This window comes from Mesoplodon densirostris, chromosome 6 (assembly GCF_025265405.1).
Source record: "Mesoplodon densirostris isolate mMesDen1 chromosome 6, mMesDen1 primary haplotype, whole genome shotgun sequence".
NCBI classification, from domain to species: Eukaryota; Metazoa; Chordata; class Mammalia; order Artiodactyla; family Ziphiidae; genus Mesoplodon; species Mesoplodon densirostris.
Window position 1 is genome coordinate 62,698,757 of NC_082666.1, and position 18,780 is coordinate 62,717,536.

At 38.9% G+C, this 18,780-nt stretch overlaps 1 protein-coding gene across 1 annotated transcript in view; it reads left to right on the forward strand.

Moving 5' to 3' along the window:
- FREM1 (FRAS1 related extracellular matrix 1) overlaps nucleotides 1-18,780 on the forward strand; it is a 154,185-nt gene that overhangs the window by 89,626 nt on the left and 45,779 nt on the right. The window contains exons 20-23 of the mRNA XM_060101238.1: nucleotides 2,916-3,060; nucleotides 8,275-8,416; nucleotides 11,054-11,249; nucleotides 15,495-15,759. Of these exons, the coding sequence (XP_059957221.1) occupies nucleotides 2,916-3,060; nucleotides 8,275-8,416; nucleotides 11,054-11,249; nucleotides 15,495-15,759 (748 nt within the window). The remainder of the gene's footprint in view (nucleotides 1-2,915; nucleotides 3,061-8,274; nucleotides 8,417-11,053; nucleotides 11,250-15,494; nucleotides 15,760-18,780) is intronic.

Here is an 18,780-nt window from a genome sequence, read left to right on the forward strand (position 1 = left end):
CATCGGCAGGCGGACTCTCAAACACTGCGCCACCAGGGAAGCCCGATAATTTGCCCTTTAAGGAAATGACACATTGGAATAGCAGCCTGAATTATTTTTTCATTATTCTTTCTGAAAAATTGATCTTATCCCATTTAACATATATATATAAATGCTTTTAAATATTTGAGAAAAGTGTGTTGGCTCTAGAATCACTGCTTACTTGCATTCTCCTTCCTGCCCTGCCTTCATGTATTCTGTTTACCCTGCCTGAGGTGTCCTTCCCTCTCCTTCCCCTGGCCACCCAGTACCAGCCTTCAGAACCAGTTCACTATCGACCTCCCTGTGGAGCCCACCTGCACACTCCAAACTCTTCCTTCTCTGTGTTTGATTTATCTAGCACTTGTTCCACATTTTTTTCTACTGTCTTTTAATTTTTCCTTTCCCCAACTAGAGCTCTCTGCCCCAAAGTTTATTTTGCAATAGTTGCACAATATCATTTCATGTTTGAATTGAAAAAGCTAATTAACATACTTCTCAGTTTTATCAATTGCAAAGAAATAAATTCCAGAGCTTAAACGATGGTATTACCAAATGAATAACCCTGTGTAGGAAATAATACAATATATTGTTACAATATTTTTTTCAAATTTAAGGCCAAGGAAAAAGAAATAATAAATCAAATTTTACTCTCAGGAAAGTCAGTTTTTTGGGACTTCCCTGGTGGCACACTAGTTAAGAATCTGCCTGCCAATGCAGGGGACATGGGTTCAATTCCTGGTCTGGGAAGATCCCACATGCCACGGAGCAACTAAGTCCGTGTGCCACAGCTACTGAGCCTGCTCTTTAGAGCCCATGAGCCACAACTACTGAGCCTGCATGTAACAGCTGCTGAAGCCTGCACACCTAGAGCCTGTGGTCCACAACAAGAGAAGCCACTGCAATGAGAAGCCCGTGCACCGCAACGAAGAGTAGCCCCTGCTTGCCGCAACTAGAGAAAGCCCGCGTGCAGCAATGAAGACCCAATGCAGCCAAAAATAAATAAAATAAAATAAATAAATTTTTAAAAAGTCAGTTTTAAAAAAATAACATTCATTGTTTATTATTAGGTTAAATAAGTATTGTATGCATATTGTGTGAAGTTTGCACTACACGATCATTTTGAAGAAAAAATTTTTAATTTTCATCTAAATTAATATTTTGGTGACATTCTCAGAGATTAGATTTTCACCTGTATTTTATTTTTGGTTCATTTATGGCTACATTAAAAAAAAACTTTAGTATATTCTAACCTCTGCCCCCACCAAACATACAGAACTTAAAAACTACCATATTATGTAATCTGTTTTTTTCTTATCAATTATTATAAGCATCTTTTTACCTTTTAAATACTGAGAACATGATTTGTGATAATTACAGTGTTTCATTTTATGGACATACTGCACTGTAATTTTATACAACTATCTCCTATTTTTAAATATGCAGATAACTTCATATTTTGATATAAGTTACATATCAATAACATATTTTACATATATTTATGTAACATAAATCTTGGTGCCCATCTCTTAATATTTCTTTTGAATAAATTTTTATAATGAGATCACTCGGTACAGAAAGGTCAGCATTTATAATACTTTTCAGGAAAAAGAATGCCATTGCTACCATGTGCCTGGGTATGCCTTTTGTCCTAATCAATAATGGATATTATTTTTAAAAACCTTTGCAAACTTGGTGGTCAATTAATAGTCTCTCATTGTTATCTTGATTTGAAGTTCTTAGATTATGAGTGAGATTGAACATATTTTCATGTTTATTGACCAGATATGTATGTTTCATCTTTTGTGAATTGCCTGATATTGTCCATTGCCCATTTTTCCATCAATTTGTATTGGTTAATAAGGGATTGGTAAATACTGATGCTTTGTATTTTTGTCACATTACAATAAGTTTTTCCATGTTTTATTTGCCTTTAATTCATGTTTTTAAATACAGAAGTCAAAATTGTAGGTAGTAAAATTTATTGTTATTTTTCTTTATGCATTTTTCTTTTGTTTTTATATTAGGAAGATCTTCTACATCCAGGAATAAGATACTTATTTGTATTTTCTTCCAAATCTTTTAAAACAGCTTTATTGAAATATAACTCATGGGCTGTAATATTCACCAATTTAAAGTGTGTAATTCAGTGGGTTTAGTGTATTCATCATCACAATTTAGAACATTTTCGTTACCCCAAAAAAGTAATACCATACATATTAGCAGTCACTCTCATCCCTCCCTCCCCAAAACCCTGGGCAACCACTAACCTATTTTTGCCTCTATAGATTTGTTTGTTCTGAACATTTTACATAAGTGAAACCATATAAATGGAATATGTGATCTTTTGTAACTGGTTTATTTTATTTAGCATAATGTTTTCAACATTCACCCATATTGTAGCATGAGTCAGTACTCCAAGACTTTTAGCTATTCTGGGTCTCTTGCATTTCCATATAAATGTTATATAGGTTTTTAAAAATAGTTTTATAATTAAGTTTTGATTCATCTAGAGTTTATTTTGGTTGTTGGCTTGAGGTAGGGATCTAACTATAAATTTCTCTATGTAATGAACTAATTTTGTTTCATTTAAACATTCTGTCACCATTTTTCTCCTGCAGTTTATTAAATAATATATTACTTTCTCACTGATTGTAAATAAGACCCTTATCAAATACTAACTTATTTAAATAGGAACTTTTATTGAATGAGGAGGGGTGCTCTTACTTCATAAAACAGTTTGATTTATGCATTTATCGATGCAACCTTATTGTATTGATTAATGAGCTAATGCTAATACCAATGCCTTGGAGATTAAAACAAATTATCTGTGATGTGCTTTGAAGTGGTTTGATCATAAAAAAGATTTACTTTCTCTCTTTTTTCCCTTTTTCCAGGAATGAGGTTGATGTATTTGCATGATGACTCAGAGAGCCTTGCTGATGACTTTACAATCCAGTTGTCGGATGGGAAACATAAGATACTTAAAACCATTTCTGTAGAGGTCACCCCAGTTAATGATGAGAAACCAGTGCTGAGCAAGTAAGCTACCTGAAAAGAGTCCCTTTCAAATTCTGTATAAAATTCTGAGGTCTGGAAGACCAGATGCAAATGGAATGTGTGTCCTCAAGAGAGAAACCAGTCTTTGACAGATCCTGCCTGTTACAACTTGCCCCACCTAGTCAGGCACCTAGAACCTTTGGTGCAAATATTAGTTAATATAACTTCTCCTTAACAATTCTCAAATTAGCCTTTTTAAAATTAATTTTTATTGGAGTATAGTTGCTTTACAATGTTGTGTTAGTTTCTACTGTATAGCAAGGTGAATCAGTTATATGTATACATATATCCCCCCTTTTTTAGATTTCCTTCCCACTTAGGTCACCACAGAGAATTGAATAGAGTTCCCTGTGCTATATAGTAGGTTCTCATTAGTTATCTATTTTATATATAGTAGTGTATATATGTCAATCCCAATCCCTCAATTCATCCTACTCCACCTTCCCTCCTGGATATCCATAAGTTTGTTCTCTACATCTGTGTCTCTATTTCTGCCTTGCAAATAAGTTCATCTGTACCATTTTTCTAGATTCCACATATAAGCGACATTATACGTTATTTGTTTTTCTCTTTCTGGCTTACTTCACTCTGTATGACAGTTTCTAGGTCTGTCCACATCTCTGCAAATGGCACTATTTTGTTTCTTTTTATGGCTGAGTAATATTCCATTGTGTATATGTACCACATCTTCTTTATCCATTCCTCTGTTAATGGACTTTTAGGTTGCTTCCATGTCCTGGCTATTGTAAATAGTGCTGCAGTGAATGCTGGGATGCATGTATCTTTTTAAATTATGGTTTCTCCACCTTTTAGTTATTTGATTTTCCTCTAAAAGTTTTATTTAGTTGTCAATAATTCAAAATAACCAAACATACAATATAGAAAGAACAGTGTACTAAATATTTAAACACATGTATGCACACACATCAGAGTGTAATTAATATATAGATTCAATTAAAGTGTGGTAATATTAACTGCAGACAGTCCTCACTGTGGATTTGGTCAAACTTTTTTTTTTTTTTTTTTTTCTTTTTGCGGTATGCGGGCCTCTCACTGTTGTGGCCTCTCCCATTGCGGAGCACAGGCTCCGGATGCGCAGGCCCAGCGGCCATGGCTCACGGGCCCAGCCGCTCCGCGGCATATGGGATCCTCCCAGACCGGGGCACAAACCCGTATCCCCTGCATCGGCAGGCGGACTCTCAACCACTGCGCCACCAGGGAGGCCCCGATTTGGTCAAACTTTGAACTAAGAGTGACTGAAGGAAATATATCACTGACACTTCTTTCATCATCTTGGTATTTCATTGTCCTCCAGTCCTCTACTGTGTTCCATAGGGATCAATGCCCCCTTGCCACCTGTTGTCAAAATGATCACTTTTCAAAAATTCTGTACTGATATTATTAATTGCAGATTTTCTCAGTGTCTCCCTCTGTAGCTGATCAGAGTTTGGTCATAGGGTACAGAGTCTTCATCAATTATATTTCTGTAGCTCTAGCCATTTCTCTTATTATTGGAAACTGTACAGAACTGTCCAAGGTTAGAACTTTAGGAAATCTGACTCTTCTCAGGTGCTGGATGGAGAGAATTGTCTGCTTCTTGGTACCTCTTTGACCATTTTAAGGGTGTAGCAGTGAGGGGCATTGAGTAGACAGTCCAAGTCTTTATCAGGAAGTGAACAATTTCCTGAAGTGTGTAAACTCCCAAAGTCTCGTCCACTTTGCAGAAAAAAGGACCTTAAACAAATCCCTTCCTTATTCTGCCAATTCTCCTGCTGTTCCCTATGGGCCACCAAGGCCCTTGGAAAGCATTATGGGAAATACTGAAGATAGTTTTTTGGAGGATTGCATCTCAGATATCAGTTTGACAAGGAGTATTCAATAGAAATTTCTACTTCCTTATTCTCTAGCTGGAATGTTGGATTGGTAAATCTTGATTTATAAAAATGAAAATATGAAGGATATTGTGGTATTATGAAACCTCTCTTCTGATTACCTCATTTTACCTAAAAAGGAGGGAGAGAGGTGAAAACTGGTGTTTATTAAGTGCTTACTATGTGGCAGTATGTTGGCTCCTTTCACGTATATTTGTTCCTTAAGTCCTCACCAAAACTGTGTGAAGTAGGTATTGTTATCCTCACTGAGAGAACTGAGACCAGAAAGGTAAAATAACAAGGCACTCATTCAGTCCTATCTGATTTACTATTTCTTGCTATGTTCTTGCTATTAAACTTCCTGGCATAGCTTCGTCTACAGAATCACCAAAGCTCCTCTAACTTTGCCTCGAAATTCCTCCTTCTTCTTTCTTTTCTTTTTTCCTTTGCTTTTTTCCCTTCCATATGTGCCCTTGGGCATATCACCTCTTGCCTTCTCCCAGAACTTGCTCCATTATTTTTTCCCTACTGCATCTTCCATCTCTCTCTTTTCATTCCTTCTGCTAATAAGACACAGGGATATGGTTAGTGTGAAGGGAGCAGATTCTGGAGCCAGACTGCCTTGGTTCAGCCACTTAACGGTGGTGTGACCTTGAACGTGTTACTTAACCTCTCACTACCTCTTTGTCAACTTCTTTGTAAATGGCGATAATAGCAGTATCCTCTTCATGTGGTTGTTGAAAGGATTAAAGGAATTAAAATATGTAAAGGTACCTCAGAGACTAGTACCTATTAAGTTCTCATAAGTGTCAAGTTATTAGCGTTATTCCAAGCAGGTATTCTCATTCTAAAATTACAACGATGACCGAGTCCCTCATTTATTTCAGTGCCAAAATATTTGGAGGAATAGCTTGTATTTGCTTCCTCTATTCCTGCCCACTCTCCAACCTCCCTTAAAAGTTACCCTTGGGGCCTCCCTGGTGGCGCAGTGGTTGAGAGTCCGCCTGCCGATGCAGGGGATACGGGTTCGTGTCCCGGTCCGGGAGGATCCCATGTGCCACGGAGCAGCTGGGCCCGTGAGCCATGGGCCCGTGAGCCATGGCTGCTGAGCCTGCACATCCGGAGCCTGTGCTCCGCAACGGGAGAGGCCACAACAGTGAGAGGCCCGCGTACTGAAAAAAAAAAAAAAAAAAAGTTACCCTTGGATTTCCCACCAAATCTAATGGCTCTTCTTATCTTGCTGGACCTCGTGAGGTCATTTAACACCATTTCTTTGATATTCCTTTTAGATGCTGTGCTTTTGGCTCCTGGGGTTACACCCCCTTAGCCCACCTCTGATTCTAGTTGCATCTATGATGGAACGTACCCTGCACGCTGTCTGTGCCCCATCTAAGTGCCCGTAGTACTCTGTTTTTTTGCCTCTGGGCTTTCTCTGAAGCAGCAGTGGCTCATTCAGCCCATGTCCAGGCACAGGGGAGAATACTTTGAGGGCAACCCTCCACCTATGAAAGGTAGTGGATAAGATAAGTATCCCAGCCTCCTATCCTTCTGAAGCATAATTTGAAGCATATTCTACATGGCTCTTCAAAGGATCCCCAGCAGGATTGAGCCCTATAGCAGTAAATACACCGTTTGTTGCCTTTTCCTCCTTCCCTTCCTCACTCCTCCCTCCCTCTCACTTGTTCCTGAGATCACTTCCCAAATAAATTACCTGCACCAAGGTCTTTGTCCCTTTCAGGGTAACTCAGACTATGACATACTTTCTTCTCTCTTGGACCCTCTGAAATTTAATTCTGACCCTTTCTTTCTACCAGACTCCTTATCATCTTCATTGTATTGGCTTCCTGTTTTGATTCATCTGTTTCTATATTAAAAGTGCCACTGGGGGGACTTCCCTCATGGTCCAGCGGTTAAGACTCTGTGCTTCCAAAACAAGGGGCCCGGGTTCAATCCCTGTTCAGGGAACTAGATCCCGCGTGCCGCAACTAAAGATCCTGCCTGCGGCAACAAAGATCCCCTGTGCCACCACTAAGACCCGGTGCAGCCAAATAAATAAATATTTTTTAAAAAAGGGAGGGGAGACCTTTCCACACAGTCATGTGTTATAAAATAAAAAAAAAGCACCACTGGGAATTCCCTGGCGGTCCAGTGGTGAGGACTTCATGCTCTGACTGCCAGGGGCCCGGGTTCGATCCTTGTTCAGGGAATTAAGATCCCACAAGCCGTGTGGCATGACCCCCCCCAAAGAAACCACCCACCACTAATCTCAATAAGCCCTAAACCATCATTCTAGCCTTCTAAAATGATAGGATTAATATTCTCTAGTAAAGAGGTGGGCAAAATCACCTCCTATGGCCAGGGAAGATGTCAGTTATGAGTAGGCAAGAAAAACCTAGTAAAAGAGGTTAGAACTGAGGTACTTGGGCTGTGGGTTGTCAGCAGAGGAGTGGAAGGCTGTTGAGAATGACCAGTTGATGCTACACAAATGTTCTTAATCTGAATCCCAAGGAAACTTCCCAGTTTTTCTCAGAAACAAAGTGTCAAGTTGGACACAGGCCATGTGTGATGACCAAAACCAAGAGCTAGAAACACAGGTGAAAAGAAATCTCTTCTTCTCTTTGGTAGGACCAGGGAAAACAGCCATACTGGCTGTGAAAGCAGCAGCCCTTTATAGGAGACACAAAACCCATAGCAGCAGCATTTATGGTAGAAGCAGCACCTGCTCTCTGTCCGAGCCTTCTCCAAGATGCCAGGAGCTGACCGGGCAGCTGTAGCATTTGGAAAAGATGAGTTACTGTGAAGAGAACACTAGTTACCCAGAACATTACCAAGGAGGAGAGTAATGTAGAGGGCTACAGATTACCCAAATATCACCAAATTCATAATGGTCTATCATAAAGGGTACCAGAACACCCGTGAATAAGTCATTTCATTTCTTTAAGTTCCTGTCTGTAAAATTAGAACAATAATACCTAGCCCACTTACTTCATGGAGCTGTTGTTGTATCAGATAAAATTTTGGAAACAAAATCAGTTTTAAAATAAATTTTAACAAAAAATTATAAAGTTCTGTACAAGTAGACAGAAGTATGTAATTACCTCATGCCATACTCATTGTTGCTGACTAATTGTCTTTAGGACGTTCACATGTAAGGTGAAATGGAAGCTTATTTTACAAATCTGACTCATCATTTTCAGTACTTTGGATATTGAATATCATTTCCTAATTTTTTAAGGTTGAACGCTGTAATAGTCATTATGAGTGTCCCCTCCTAAGGTGATGTCTTCTATTTTTTATATCAACCCAGACATCTTCCTTTTTACAGGAAAGCTGAAATTACAGTGAATATGGGTGAAACTCGTATTATTTCTAGTGCAGTTCTCTCAGCCATAGATGAAGACTCACCCAGGGAGAAGATTTACTACTTATTTGAAAGGCTTCCCCAAAATGGGCAACTTCAGTTTAAGGTTAGTGACCTTTTTACTTTTATTTTTCAAAATGAATGTAACAGATATAAATTTTCTAAATGCACAGATTTCTATAACTGAATTTATTCTGTAATAGCCATATTTTGCTCAGAAGTAGAAAATTTAATTTTCCTAGTTTGGGGTGAACTCACACTATTCTAAATTTACTTCCTCAATTCAGGGTAAATTCAACCAGAATTAAGGTTCATCATTGCTCCTTCCCCATTGGGATTGTACCTAAATTGGAGCATAGGGAGTTACTGGGGTAAAGCAAGTTGTCTAGTTACTGATGAGAACCAGGCATCCTTTGAGATATCTTTATTTCTACTAGATTTTGATTTTTTAAAAATAGACTTTATTTTTTAGAGCAGTTGTTGTGGGTATCAACAAACTGATTCTAAAGTTGATCTAGAGAGGCAAAATACCCAGAATATCTAACACAATATAGAAGAATAAAATCGAAGGACTGACACTACCTGACTTCAAGACTAATATACAACTACAGTAATCCAGAGAGTGTTGGTTTGGTACAAGAATAAACAAACAGATCAATGGAACAGAATAGAGAGCCCAGAAATAGACCCACACAAGTGTAGTCAACTGATTTTTGACAAAGCAGCAGAGGTAATACAATGGAGAAAAGATAGTCTTTTCACAAATGGTGCTCACCAGTCTGATTCAGACTTTGTGTGTGTGATGTCCAAGAATCAACCCAATACAAATTATAGATCAGTCACTTGAGAAGGTCACTTGAGTAATCCATCAAAATGTCTGTTTGAATGGTAGATTAAGGCTAGCAACAGTAACCACCAGCCATCTCCAATGTGATTGATTATTTGACTGAATGCTTAACTTTTAATGTAATGTAGGTACAGCCTGAGAAAAGCAGCAAGGATTCATTCTGTGTAGAACAGCTTGATTGTCTTAGATTGTGGGCACCATAGAGAATCGAAGTGAAGAGCAATCACTAATTTAAATTGAGGTGCAGCTGTGTCCTTATTTCATTTCAAAGAGTAATGAAGCAGAAATGCAGTGACAGCTCACACATTTGGGTGACATGGGAACTGAAGTGTTTTGGTTATGAGAAAATCCAGATGGGTCCGTGTTCCCAATATGGCACCACAGAGTCCTCTCCCAACTCTCTAGGGGTTTTCCAAGTCTCTCCAAGACCAGGGTCCAGGCCTCCTGGACTTTCTCACGCATCCTGGTTTTCTGGTTGACTTTCCTGCGTTTTCCCCACCTTGAGACTGAATCTTATTTTCTTCCTCTTTTGGGGCTTGCAAATGATTTTGTCAAGTCAGAGCTCACACTTGGGAATGCAAGTGGGGAATTAAATGGAGATGATGGAGAGCAAAAGATATCATCTTCTGTATTTACTTTCTGGGAAAAGATTATAAAGAAAAACATTAAATAGAATTGCAGCCTGTTTTGTTTAAAACCTGAAAGAGAATCTGTTTTAAAAATTAAATTTACAAACAGATCTTATGATGCAAACAAACAGTATGCTTAATTATTATAATATAATTAACTTACACCAGTGAGCACTGGGGCAGAGCATACCTGTGTGCAAACATCAGATGGGCACAAACATTAAAGAGGAGGGAACTTTATCAAATAGAATGACAAAAGGAAGTGGTAACACAGTGAGGGGAGAGAAGGCATGTGGAATAATGTGACAAAGGAAATTTTTTAAAAATCGTTTAAATTTCTGTTATAGTCTCTTAAACCAGACAGGAAAAGCACAAGATAATATCATATAGTAAATTTTTAAGATGACATTTTGCTTGAATTACTTCAAATGACTTTTATGAGCCCTTCTTAGGGAAAGCTATGCATTTTTAGGAGAAAACAGTAGAATTATTAATCAGAGACAGATTTATTATTACTGTATTTTCTAATAGTCTCAGTTCTCAGCTCTCCCTCAGCATAAGGACCTCTTTTAATTGAAAATGCCAGAATTTCTGCACTGAGTTCTGTACAGAATATATGCTTAACTAATGCCAGCTTATTATTAGAAGAGCATGATACATAATACATATATGATATTTGCAGTTATTTTTGTGCTGACTCAGGGTATAAATGTAGGGAGTGATAGGGACTTTGATCACTTTTGGTCTTTAGGAAGCCTAAAAATGTGCGGACAGTAAATACACCCATTCTATTTATGTTTTATCTACTTCAGATAAGCCCAGTGACAAACCAGTTTGAAATAATAGGTTTTATTAGTTGTACAATGATAAGAACTAAGAAGAAAAAAGGAAACCCCAAATGAGACACATTTAATTTTTAAAGAATCAATTCCAACAGCTCGATTACCCACCTGCTCTCAATAATTGAAATATTTAATCAGCTATGATTGCTTGTGTTAAATACCTTGGAAATAGCACTGCAGTTGAATTGCCACATGACTTTGTCAAAAATCCTTTGGTTAAAGCTCGTTTTTTCCCCAAGGCCTGAAATTGTTTTAATATATTTCTTTAAATGGAAAATATGATGCAGAATGGCAAAAAAATAAATCTAGAGTTTTCCTGAAATATCATTTATATTGGAAGTTTTCAGAGGATATGGAAGATGTCCAATGACACATCGTGGGGGGAAAAAAACCCTGGGCAGCTGACTAATTCTGACACCTTTCAGATAGGGAGGGACTGGGTCCCTCTCCATCCTGGCATGAAATGCACTCAGGAAGAAGTGGATCTGAACTTGCTGAGATACACACACACTGGCGCATTGGATTCCCAGAACCGAGACAGCTTCACCTTCTACCTCTGGGACGGTGACAATAGGTCCCCTGCATTTGACTGTCAGATCACCATCAAGGATATGGGAAAAGGTAAAGCATTTCTATCAGGGTTTATTGGAACCAACTTTTACAACCAGAAGTGAGCTGGTAAGTAAGCCCTTAAAGGTTTTCCCCTCCCTCTCTTCCTCTCTCCCTCCCTCCCTCCCTCCCTCTCTTCCTCTCTCCCTCCCTCCCTCCCTCCCTCCCTCCCTCCCTCCCTCTCTTCCTCTCTCCCTCCCTCCCTCCCTCCCTCTCTCCCACCCTTTCTCCTTCCCTCCTTTCCTTTCTTCCTTCCATCCTCTATCTTGAAATTCCATCATTTATGATTTGATCCTTTGACTCCTCACTTGCTTTGCCTGGGACCTATGACGTTTATGAGTGTAGCCAATTCATTTGTTATTTTCAGTATTTCAAAAAGCCTATTAAAAATCCAGCCTTGCCCACAATATGGCTGCACAGGCTACTTTAACTGTCAGGGTTTTAAGCTTTAAGTAAAATTTTACCAAATCAATGTGGTGACTCTAGTTTTATCTTCAGGGATTGAGTTATTACTTGAAAACAGGGTTTGAAAGGAAAAATATTTTCAATACAACAATAATAAAGAAAATACAAATAAATGTGTCTTAAAATAAAAATATAATAGAAAGGAATTTTGTTATTGTAAAGGTTGGAAGTTATTTCTTTGTTCACTTTGGAAGTGCTGACAATACTCTTCAGGGACAAGGGAGAATGCTGTAAGATAATTATCTTCTTGAATTAATTAAAGGCCATTTGCATGATAGGACTCAGCAGCACATAAATGGCAGAAGAAAGAGATTGAAAAGAAAATACTGGAAAGGAATCTCAGCAAGGGAGAGTGTAAGCCCTTGATTCCCAACATGTCACTCACTACCCCATACTTTTCCTTAGAGCTTATGTGAGGAGGGTAAAGATCCTATCTTATTCATCTATATAGTCCAGGATCTATATATTCCTAGGACCAAGCATAGTCTTAGATCCTCAGTATGTGCTTGATTGACAGAGTGCTTTCTTTTTTGCCTTGGCTGCCAGGAAGCTCAGAGCTAAATTAAATTGGATGCTTAGGTACAGTAAAAGTCTTACTTCATATGTATGGTAAAATTACAGTTGTTCTGAATTTTTTAAGACAAATTTTAAGCTAGCTTGATTGATCTTCAGATGTTTATTTTGGGGCTGTATAATAATATATTTTATTTGCTTGTTTCCTTGAAGATGTCTAATAAGTGACTCTCAGATAAGCTACATGTTACTGTACACATTTATTTCTCTCTGCAAAAGTAAGACTGCATTCATCATAAGTATTTGTCCAGGTGAAACGTAATACAAGTAAAATGCACCTAATGTATTAGGGCAGGTTATCCTGTCATTGCCTTACCGAGATGCATTCCCTAGCATGGTGGAGGAGAGTTCTGTTCCAAGCAGCCACCTAGGGATTCTTTCTAGCTAGGGGATCGTTTGTCTCAGAAGTCCTTGGAGTCACTTTGAGAGTGAAATATGGAGGATAATGAGAGAATTTCATGGGCTAGGCTTGGAGGTAGGGTACCTGTGGCTGAACTGCAGTCACGGGCCAAATTAAGGAGTCAGGGCAGTAGAAACTGGAGCAGTGCATCCAGGAAGAAAAGACATTGAGGCTGGTGAGTGCCTCACTAGTCTCTGCTACAACTGACACGTGATTATTTTCTAAAAGTATTTGTGAAAACTTACATCAGGTAGATACATTAACCTGTTAACATTTTCAGAAGTTCATAATTTCCTTTTTTTTTTTTTTTTTTTTTTTTTTGCGGTATGCGGGCCTCTCACTGTTGTGGCCTCCCCCGTTGCGGAGCACAGGCTCCGGACGCGCAGGCTCCGGACGCGCAGGCTCCGGACGCGCAGGCTCAGCGGCCATGGCTCACGGGCCCAGCCGCTCCGCGGCATATGGGATCCTCCCAGACCGGGGCACGAACCCGTATCCCCTGCATCGGCAGGCGGACTCTCAACCACTTGCGCCACCAGGGAGGCCCTCCTTTTTTTTTTTTAAACGTAGTGGTGTTTTATCTCTGTACAGTGTTCTCTCCTTCCCCTCCTCCTTCACTGTTGCTGTCCTTCCTTCCTTCCTTCCTCCCTTCCTTCTTTTCTTTCTCTCTCTCTCTTTCCTTCCTCCCTCCCTCCCTTCTTGCTCCCTCCTCCCTTCCTTAGCATCAGTTTTCTCACTTTGCAGTGTAACTTTATAGCTGTAATTGTTCATCTCTAAATGAAACTATACTGAATTGTTAAACTAAATCAACACTAATATTAGCATATTGAACACTTGGGTTATTTCCATTTGGGAGCTATTATAAATAACATTATGCCTTCCCATTGTGCTGTGTCTTCTGGTATGTGCAGTGGCAAAAATGACATGGACATCTTTGAGAGAAGTTGAGAAGGACATTGTCTGTAGTTGACCCTGATCCATACTCTGTCATTACAGTGCTGAAAAGTTGGGTTCAGGCAAAACCTAGATGCTCTTCCTCCACTCAGCTCTATCTTCTGCTCCTGGTGAAGCCTCCTGTGCGTGATTTTTGTTTCCCCAGCCTTGTTCATTCTTCTTACTTCCTTGATGTATTCATCTTGACTCCCTCTGAAGAATCTGGGGCTCAGGTTTTGATTTAAAATTAAGTTGGTCATTGATTCTTAGGTTGGACATAAGTTGCATAGCATTTTGACTTAAAAGCATAGTATACAAAAAAGACTAATTTGATCATCTAAAACAGGGTTTCCCTGTCTTGGCAATATTGACATTTTGGAAAGCATACGTCTTTGTTGTGCATTATCAGATTTTTAGCAGCATCTCTGGTCTCTACCCACTGGAAGCCAGTAGCACCTCTCAGATAGGATAACCAAAATGTCTCCAGACATTGCTAAATGTCCCCTGGGGGGCAAAATTGCCCCTCATTGAGAAACACTGGGGTAAAATTATACATCCTTGATGTTTTATTTCCTTCTAGGACTAAATATCTTTTCAAGATTTTATTGACTGTATTTTTAATTTAGAAATGACTTGGCATTTATTTTACACACATTTCCTTTTGGATATTCACCGTTTTGGTGTTAATTTTCAAGAATTCCTTATATATTAAAGAAAGGAAGCAAAATAATAAAATGTTTGAGTGTGTGCTCTTGGGTCAGATATTCAAGCTCCACCTTTCATAATTGTGTAATCATTAGCAAGTTGGTTAACATTTCTACACCTTAGTTTCCTCACTTATAGCCTGAGAAATATGACAATACCTTAACCCTGTAACTGTACAAAGTAGAAACTCTATAGTATTTTAGTTGTGATCATTTTTTTAATGAACCTCAGGTGAGCAAAATTGGATTATAATCGTTAGTTTGTGAAACACTGTATCCTTTGTCTATGTGTGATCCTCTTCTCCTTTGCTCATTCAGACACTCATTCATAGTCTTTTAAACACACATAAGAACACCTATGTAGCCACCACACATACGAGGACTGGAATGTTAACAGTATCAAACATCTACCTATGTGCTCTTTCCAACTTCCAGTGAGAACCACCATCCTGAATTTTGTATTAATTTTCTTACTTTTGTTTATAGTTTTCTGGGACTTGCTCACTCAGCTAATAAATGTTAATAAGCTACATCTTGTGTGGCTGCATAGAGCTCTAGTGCATCTGTTTTGCTACTGTACAAAATTCAGTTGTATGAATAGACCACAGTTTGTTTATACATTCACCTTTTGAGAAGGCATTTGGGTTGTCTCTGTTGTTCTCAGTTACAAACAGTGCTGCCATGACCATTCTAGCACAGATCTCCTGGGTACAAGTGTATGTGTTTCTCTCCAGCATGCAGTTGGAGTGGAATCACTGGGTCAAGGCATAGGTGAGTATCCAACTCTTTACAAAATAATACCAGATTGTGTACCAGTTTACACTCCTACCAGACTCATATGCAAGATTCTACATCCTCTTCAACACCTGGTATCATCAGGCTCCTACATCCTTGCCAATCAGAGGGTTACAAGATGGCAACTTATTGTGATCTTGATTTATATTTCTGTGACCATTCATGAGATTGAGCATCTTTTGTGCCTTTATTGGCCATATTGTTACGCCTTCTCTGTGATATCTGCTCATGTCTTTGGTTGAATTCTTTTATTAATCCTTGTTATAGAAATCTTGCTATGTCATATTAGTTTTGACTTCTGCACAGTTTGGCCTTTTGCTTTTTACCTTCACCTTGGACATTTTATTTTTAAAAATTTGGTTCTTGACCACAACCTCTTCTGCCACGCAGGTGATATTGTCATCCGGGCAAAGCCACTTTTGGTGTCTAAAGGTGACAGAGGTTTCCTGATGACCACCACCCTCCTTGCTGTGGACGGAACAGACAAGCCTGAGGAACTTCTCTACATCATCACCTCCCCACCGCGATATGGCCAGGTCGAATACGTGCACTATCCTGGGGTCCCCATTACAAGCTTCAGCCAAATGGACATAGCAGGACAGATAGTCTGCTACGTACACAAGAGCACAGCAGCTGCCCACAGGGACACGTTCAGGTGAGCCCCGAGGAAACTTTTCAGAACTCCTTCTTTGGATTAGTGCTTAGAAAGACAAAGGAGGGGAAAAAATGGGTCCTTTTCCAGCTCTGGTGTAAGTATGCTCTTCATCCACTCCCTCGATGGATGAAAGGGAAAGGTGCACAATTAAAATGACAGCAGCCAGCCAAGAAATTAGGGCTCGTTGTTTAAAAATAAACACCTAAGCAGATCTCAATGCAAGCTGTTCCATGAAGAGACACGTGAAGACCTGAGGATCCCCGCTAATGAGAGCTGTGGAAAAGTAATTTACCTCTTTTTGAGTATGTTTTTCTATCTGAGGAAAAGGAATTTGCTAGTAAACATTTGGCATAAGCAGACAGTGCCTTTTGACACAATGTGTTCTGGTAACTACATCATAAATCATGTTGCCATAAAGTGGATCGTATTTCCCCATAGAAACCGTGTTATAATTGGGAGCTGTGCACCTGTTCAAGGATTCTGTATCAGATAAATCACTGGAAGGAATAACAATCTGTTGAAAAGGCAAAGATACAACATTAATGAAAGTCTACATTCATTTAAAATACTGAAATCTGTTTCCAGTCACAGAAAGCAAGAAAAACTGCAGAGGATCTATCATTTAGCAGTTTTCAAAGCTGGCTGAACTTGAGTTTCCCCAGGGACCTCAGGGCTGGGATGAGAACCCAGAAATCTGGGACTAGCCTTTGGGGGACCAGGGTACACATCTAACCCTGAATTTTACCAATTAAGAAGGAGGCCCTGAGAGCATTGATTCATTTTCCATACACATAGGACTTCTGGCCTCCAGTATAATTTTTACCATGTCAGAAAACAACCTTCAAAAGAATGCTATAAAATAACATAAATGTCGCAGACTCCTGTGTTATTTGACAGGCTCCCATAAACTATCAATTACACTGATATACCCGTGTCCAAATACCACTCTCCTCTATCATATATCTTACCTATCTAAATTCAATATGTCTGCTATGATAGACAGTATTTAAATGTCAATAAAGATGATTTTGCTTGCCTTTTTGGCATTTGGAATGATGATTTGAAAAGATGATTTGGATAGTTCAACTGTTAAACAAAAAAATCCAGGGGAGTTTTAACTAATATCTTCTTTTTTCCCTTGACAAATGTTCTTAACAAGCAGATAATCATTTGGTTGGTCACTCTCTCAATAACCAATTCAGTGCTTGAGTGTTGCTCAGTATTAACTGAAACATCAGAAGTGGGGAATACTTTTCCCACTGGTTCTTTGGCTTGGGAAGGCATAGGCCTGGGGTCAGTTCCTGCCTTCATTACGTCACATCTCTGGTTTTCCTCAAGTCACACATTCTCCTGTGCGCGCATTAACTCTTCCATGAAAAAGAATGATACTCATAATAGCTGCCTCAGAGAGTTGCTGAGAGGTTTAAATGGGCTTGCGTACATAAAGTACTGAAAACAATACATGGCACACAGGAAGAACAAGATAAATATTGGTTTCTATTTTTACTGTTACTATTGTTGTTGTCATTCTTGTTGTTATCATTGTTTACTATATTCTTTCCTTGGCCCCATTTTTTCCTCTCCAATCTTTACAACACTAAGATTAATCTTGGAGGAAAGAAGGTATAAAGTGCAATGATGATTCTTTTTTTCCTGTTTGTTAATGGAGGGTGGATGCTTCTTGGCTTAACCTAGGTATATCACATTCAGGGCTTTTCATTTGACACACATTTCTGGGACTTCTTGTTCCTGTCCATTCCTGCTTTCCCCCGTCAACGCCTATGGGAGAGTCTGTTGAAGACATTAATGACCGTATTGGAGAAACCAGAGATCCTACTGGTGAAGCCAAAGAATGAACATGTAAAGATGTTGAGAAATAACAATTAGGTCTTAATCAGATGTTAGTGATGAGCTGAAAATGAAAAACAAAATCCCTGATGTGAGGATTGGTGATACCATAACAGCTTCCTAATTCACATGCATAGAGAATCATACTAGATGGTGTTTTAGAAATCATTCATCCCAGGAATGTCTAACTTTCTAGATTCTGAAGAGACTTACCTGAGAGGTTTAAAAAATTCAAATTCTTGGGCCTTACCACAGAGAGGCGACTTTGGTAAGTCCAGTTTCGGGCCCAGGAATCTGTATTTTTAAAAGCTCTCCAGGTGATTCTGATGCTGTTGGGACTAGCCATCTCCAGTCTGGTCCAGTCCGTTGTTCCAAGTATGTTCTGAGGAGTTTGAAGATTTACAGGAGGCTTCTGAGGGCCTCCCAGAGACAGGAAATGAAGGGGCTGAGTTGGTGGGACTCTGCAGCTCACATCCCAATTTTCTGAGATAACTTTGTTTGGTTTAGTTTTTTGGTGGTTTGACTTTTAGTTTGTTTTGCACACTGAGCTTCTGGGCAAGGTTTTCTTTTAGCAAAAAATCTGTGGTTCTGTTTCCTAAAATGAGTGATTAGTAGCACCAATGATACAAAGATGCAAAATGATGTGGGCTGGTACAGGAAGGAGACAATAAATAATAGGGATTGAAGAGTGGGAAACTACTCCCTTTTAATTCTCTCAGTCCTTCTGTTTCTAGAAGGAAGTCTCAGGCCTGGGCTCATATGTCCTTAACACCTCTTCAGTATTAACTGTTTCCCCTTTTTAGCAAAGAGTGTACAGGCCTCAGGCTCCAAGCCATTGGCCAACAATATCTAGCTAGAATGAAAAACAGTTTGTTTTCCTGTATTTATTTTTATAGTATTTGTAGTGATTAAGTTTTTATGAGTGAAAACTTTGAGCTTTTAGTATTTAAAAGGTTTCTTTTCAAGTACATTTACTTAAGCAGAAAAGTGAGTTGATATAAAACAAAACAGTAGGTAATAAGAGTACAGGTAGTACTAGAAAATGACAACAATTGTGATGATGGTGTTTGAATGACTTAAGATTAGGGAACAGGCCCATAGGGAGACAGTAAACAAACAGCAAGGGTTGAAAAGCATTGATTTAATCCAATCCCTTCATTTATATGTAGGAAA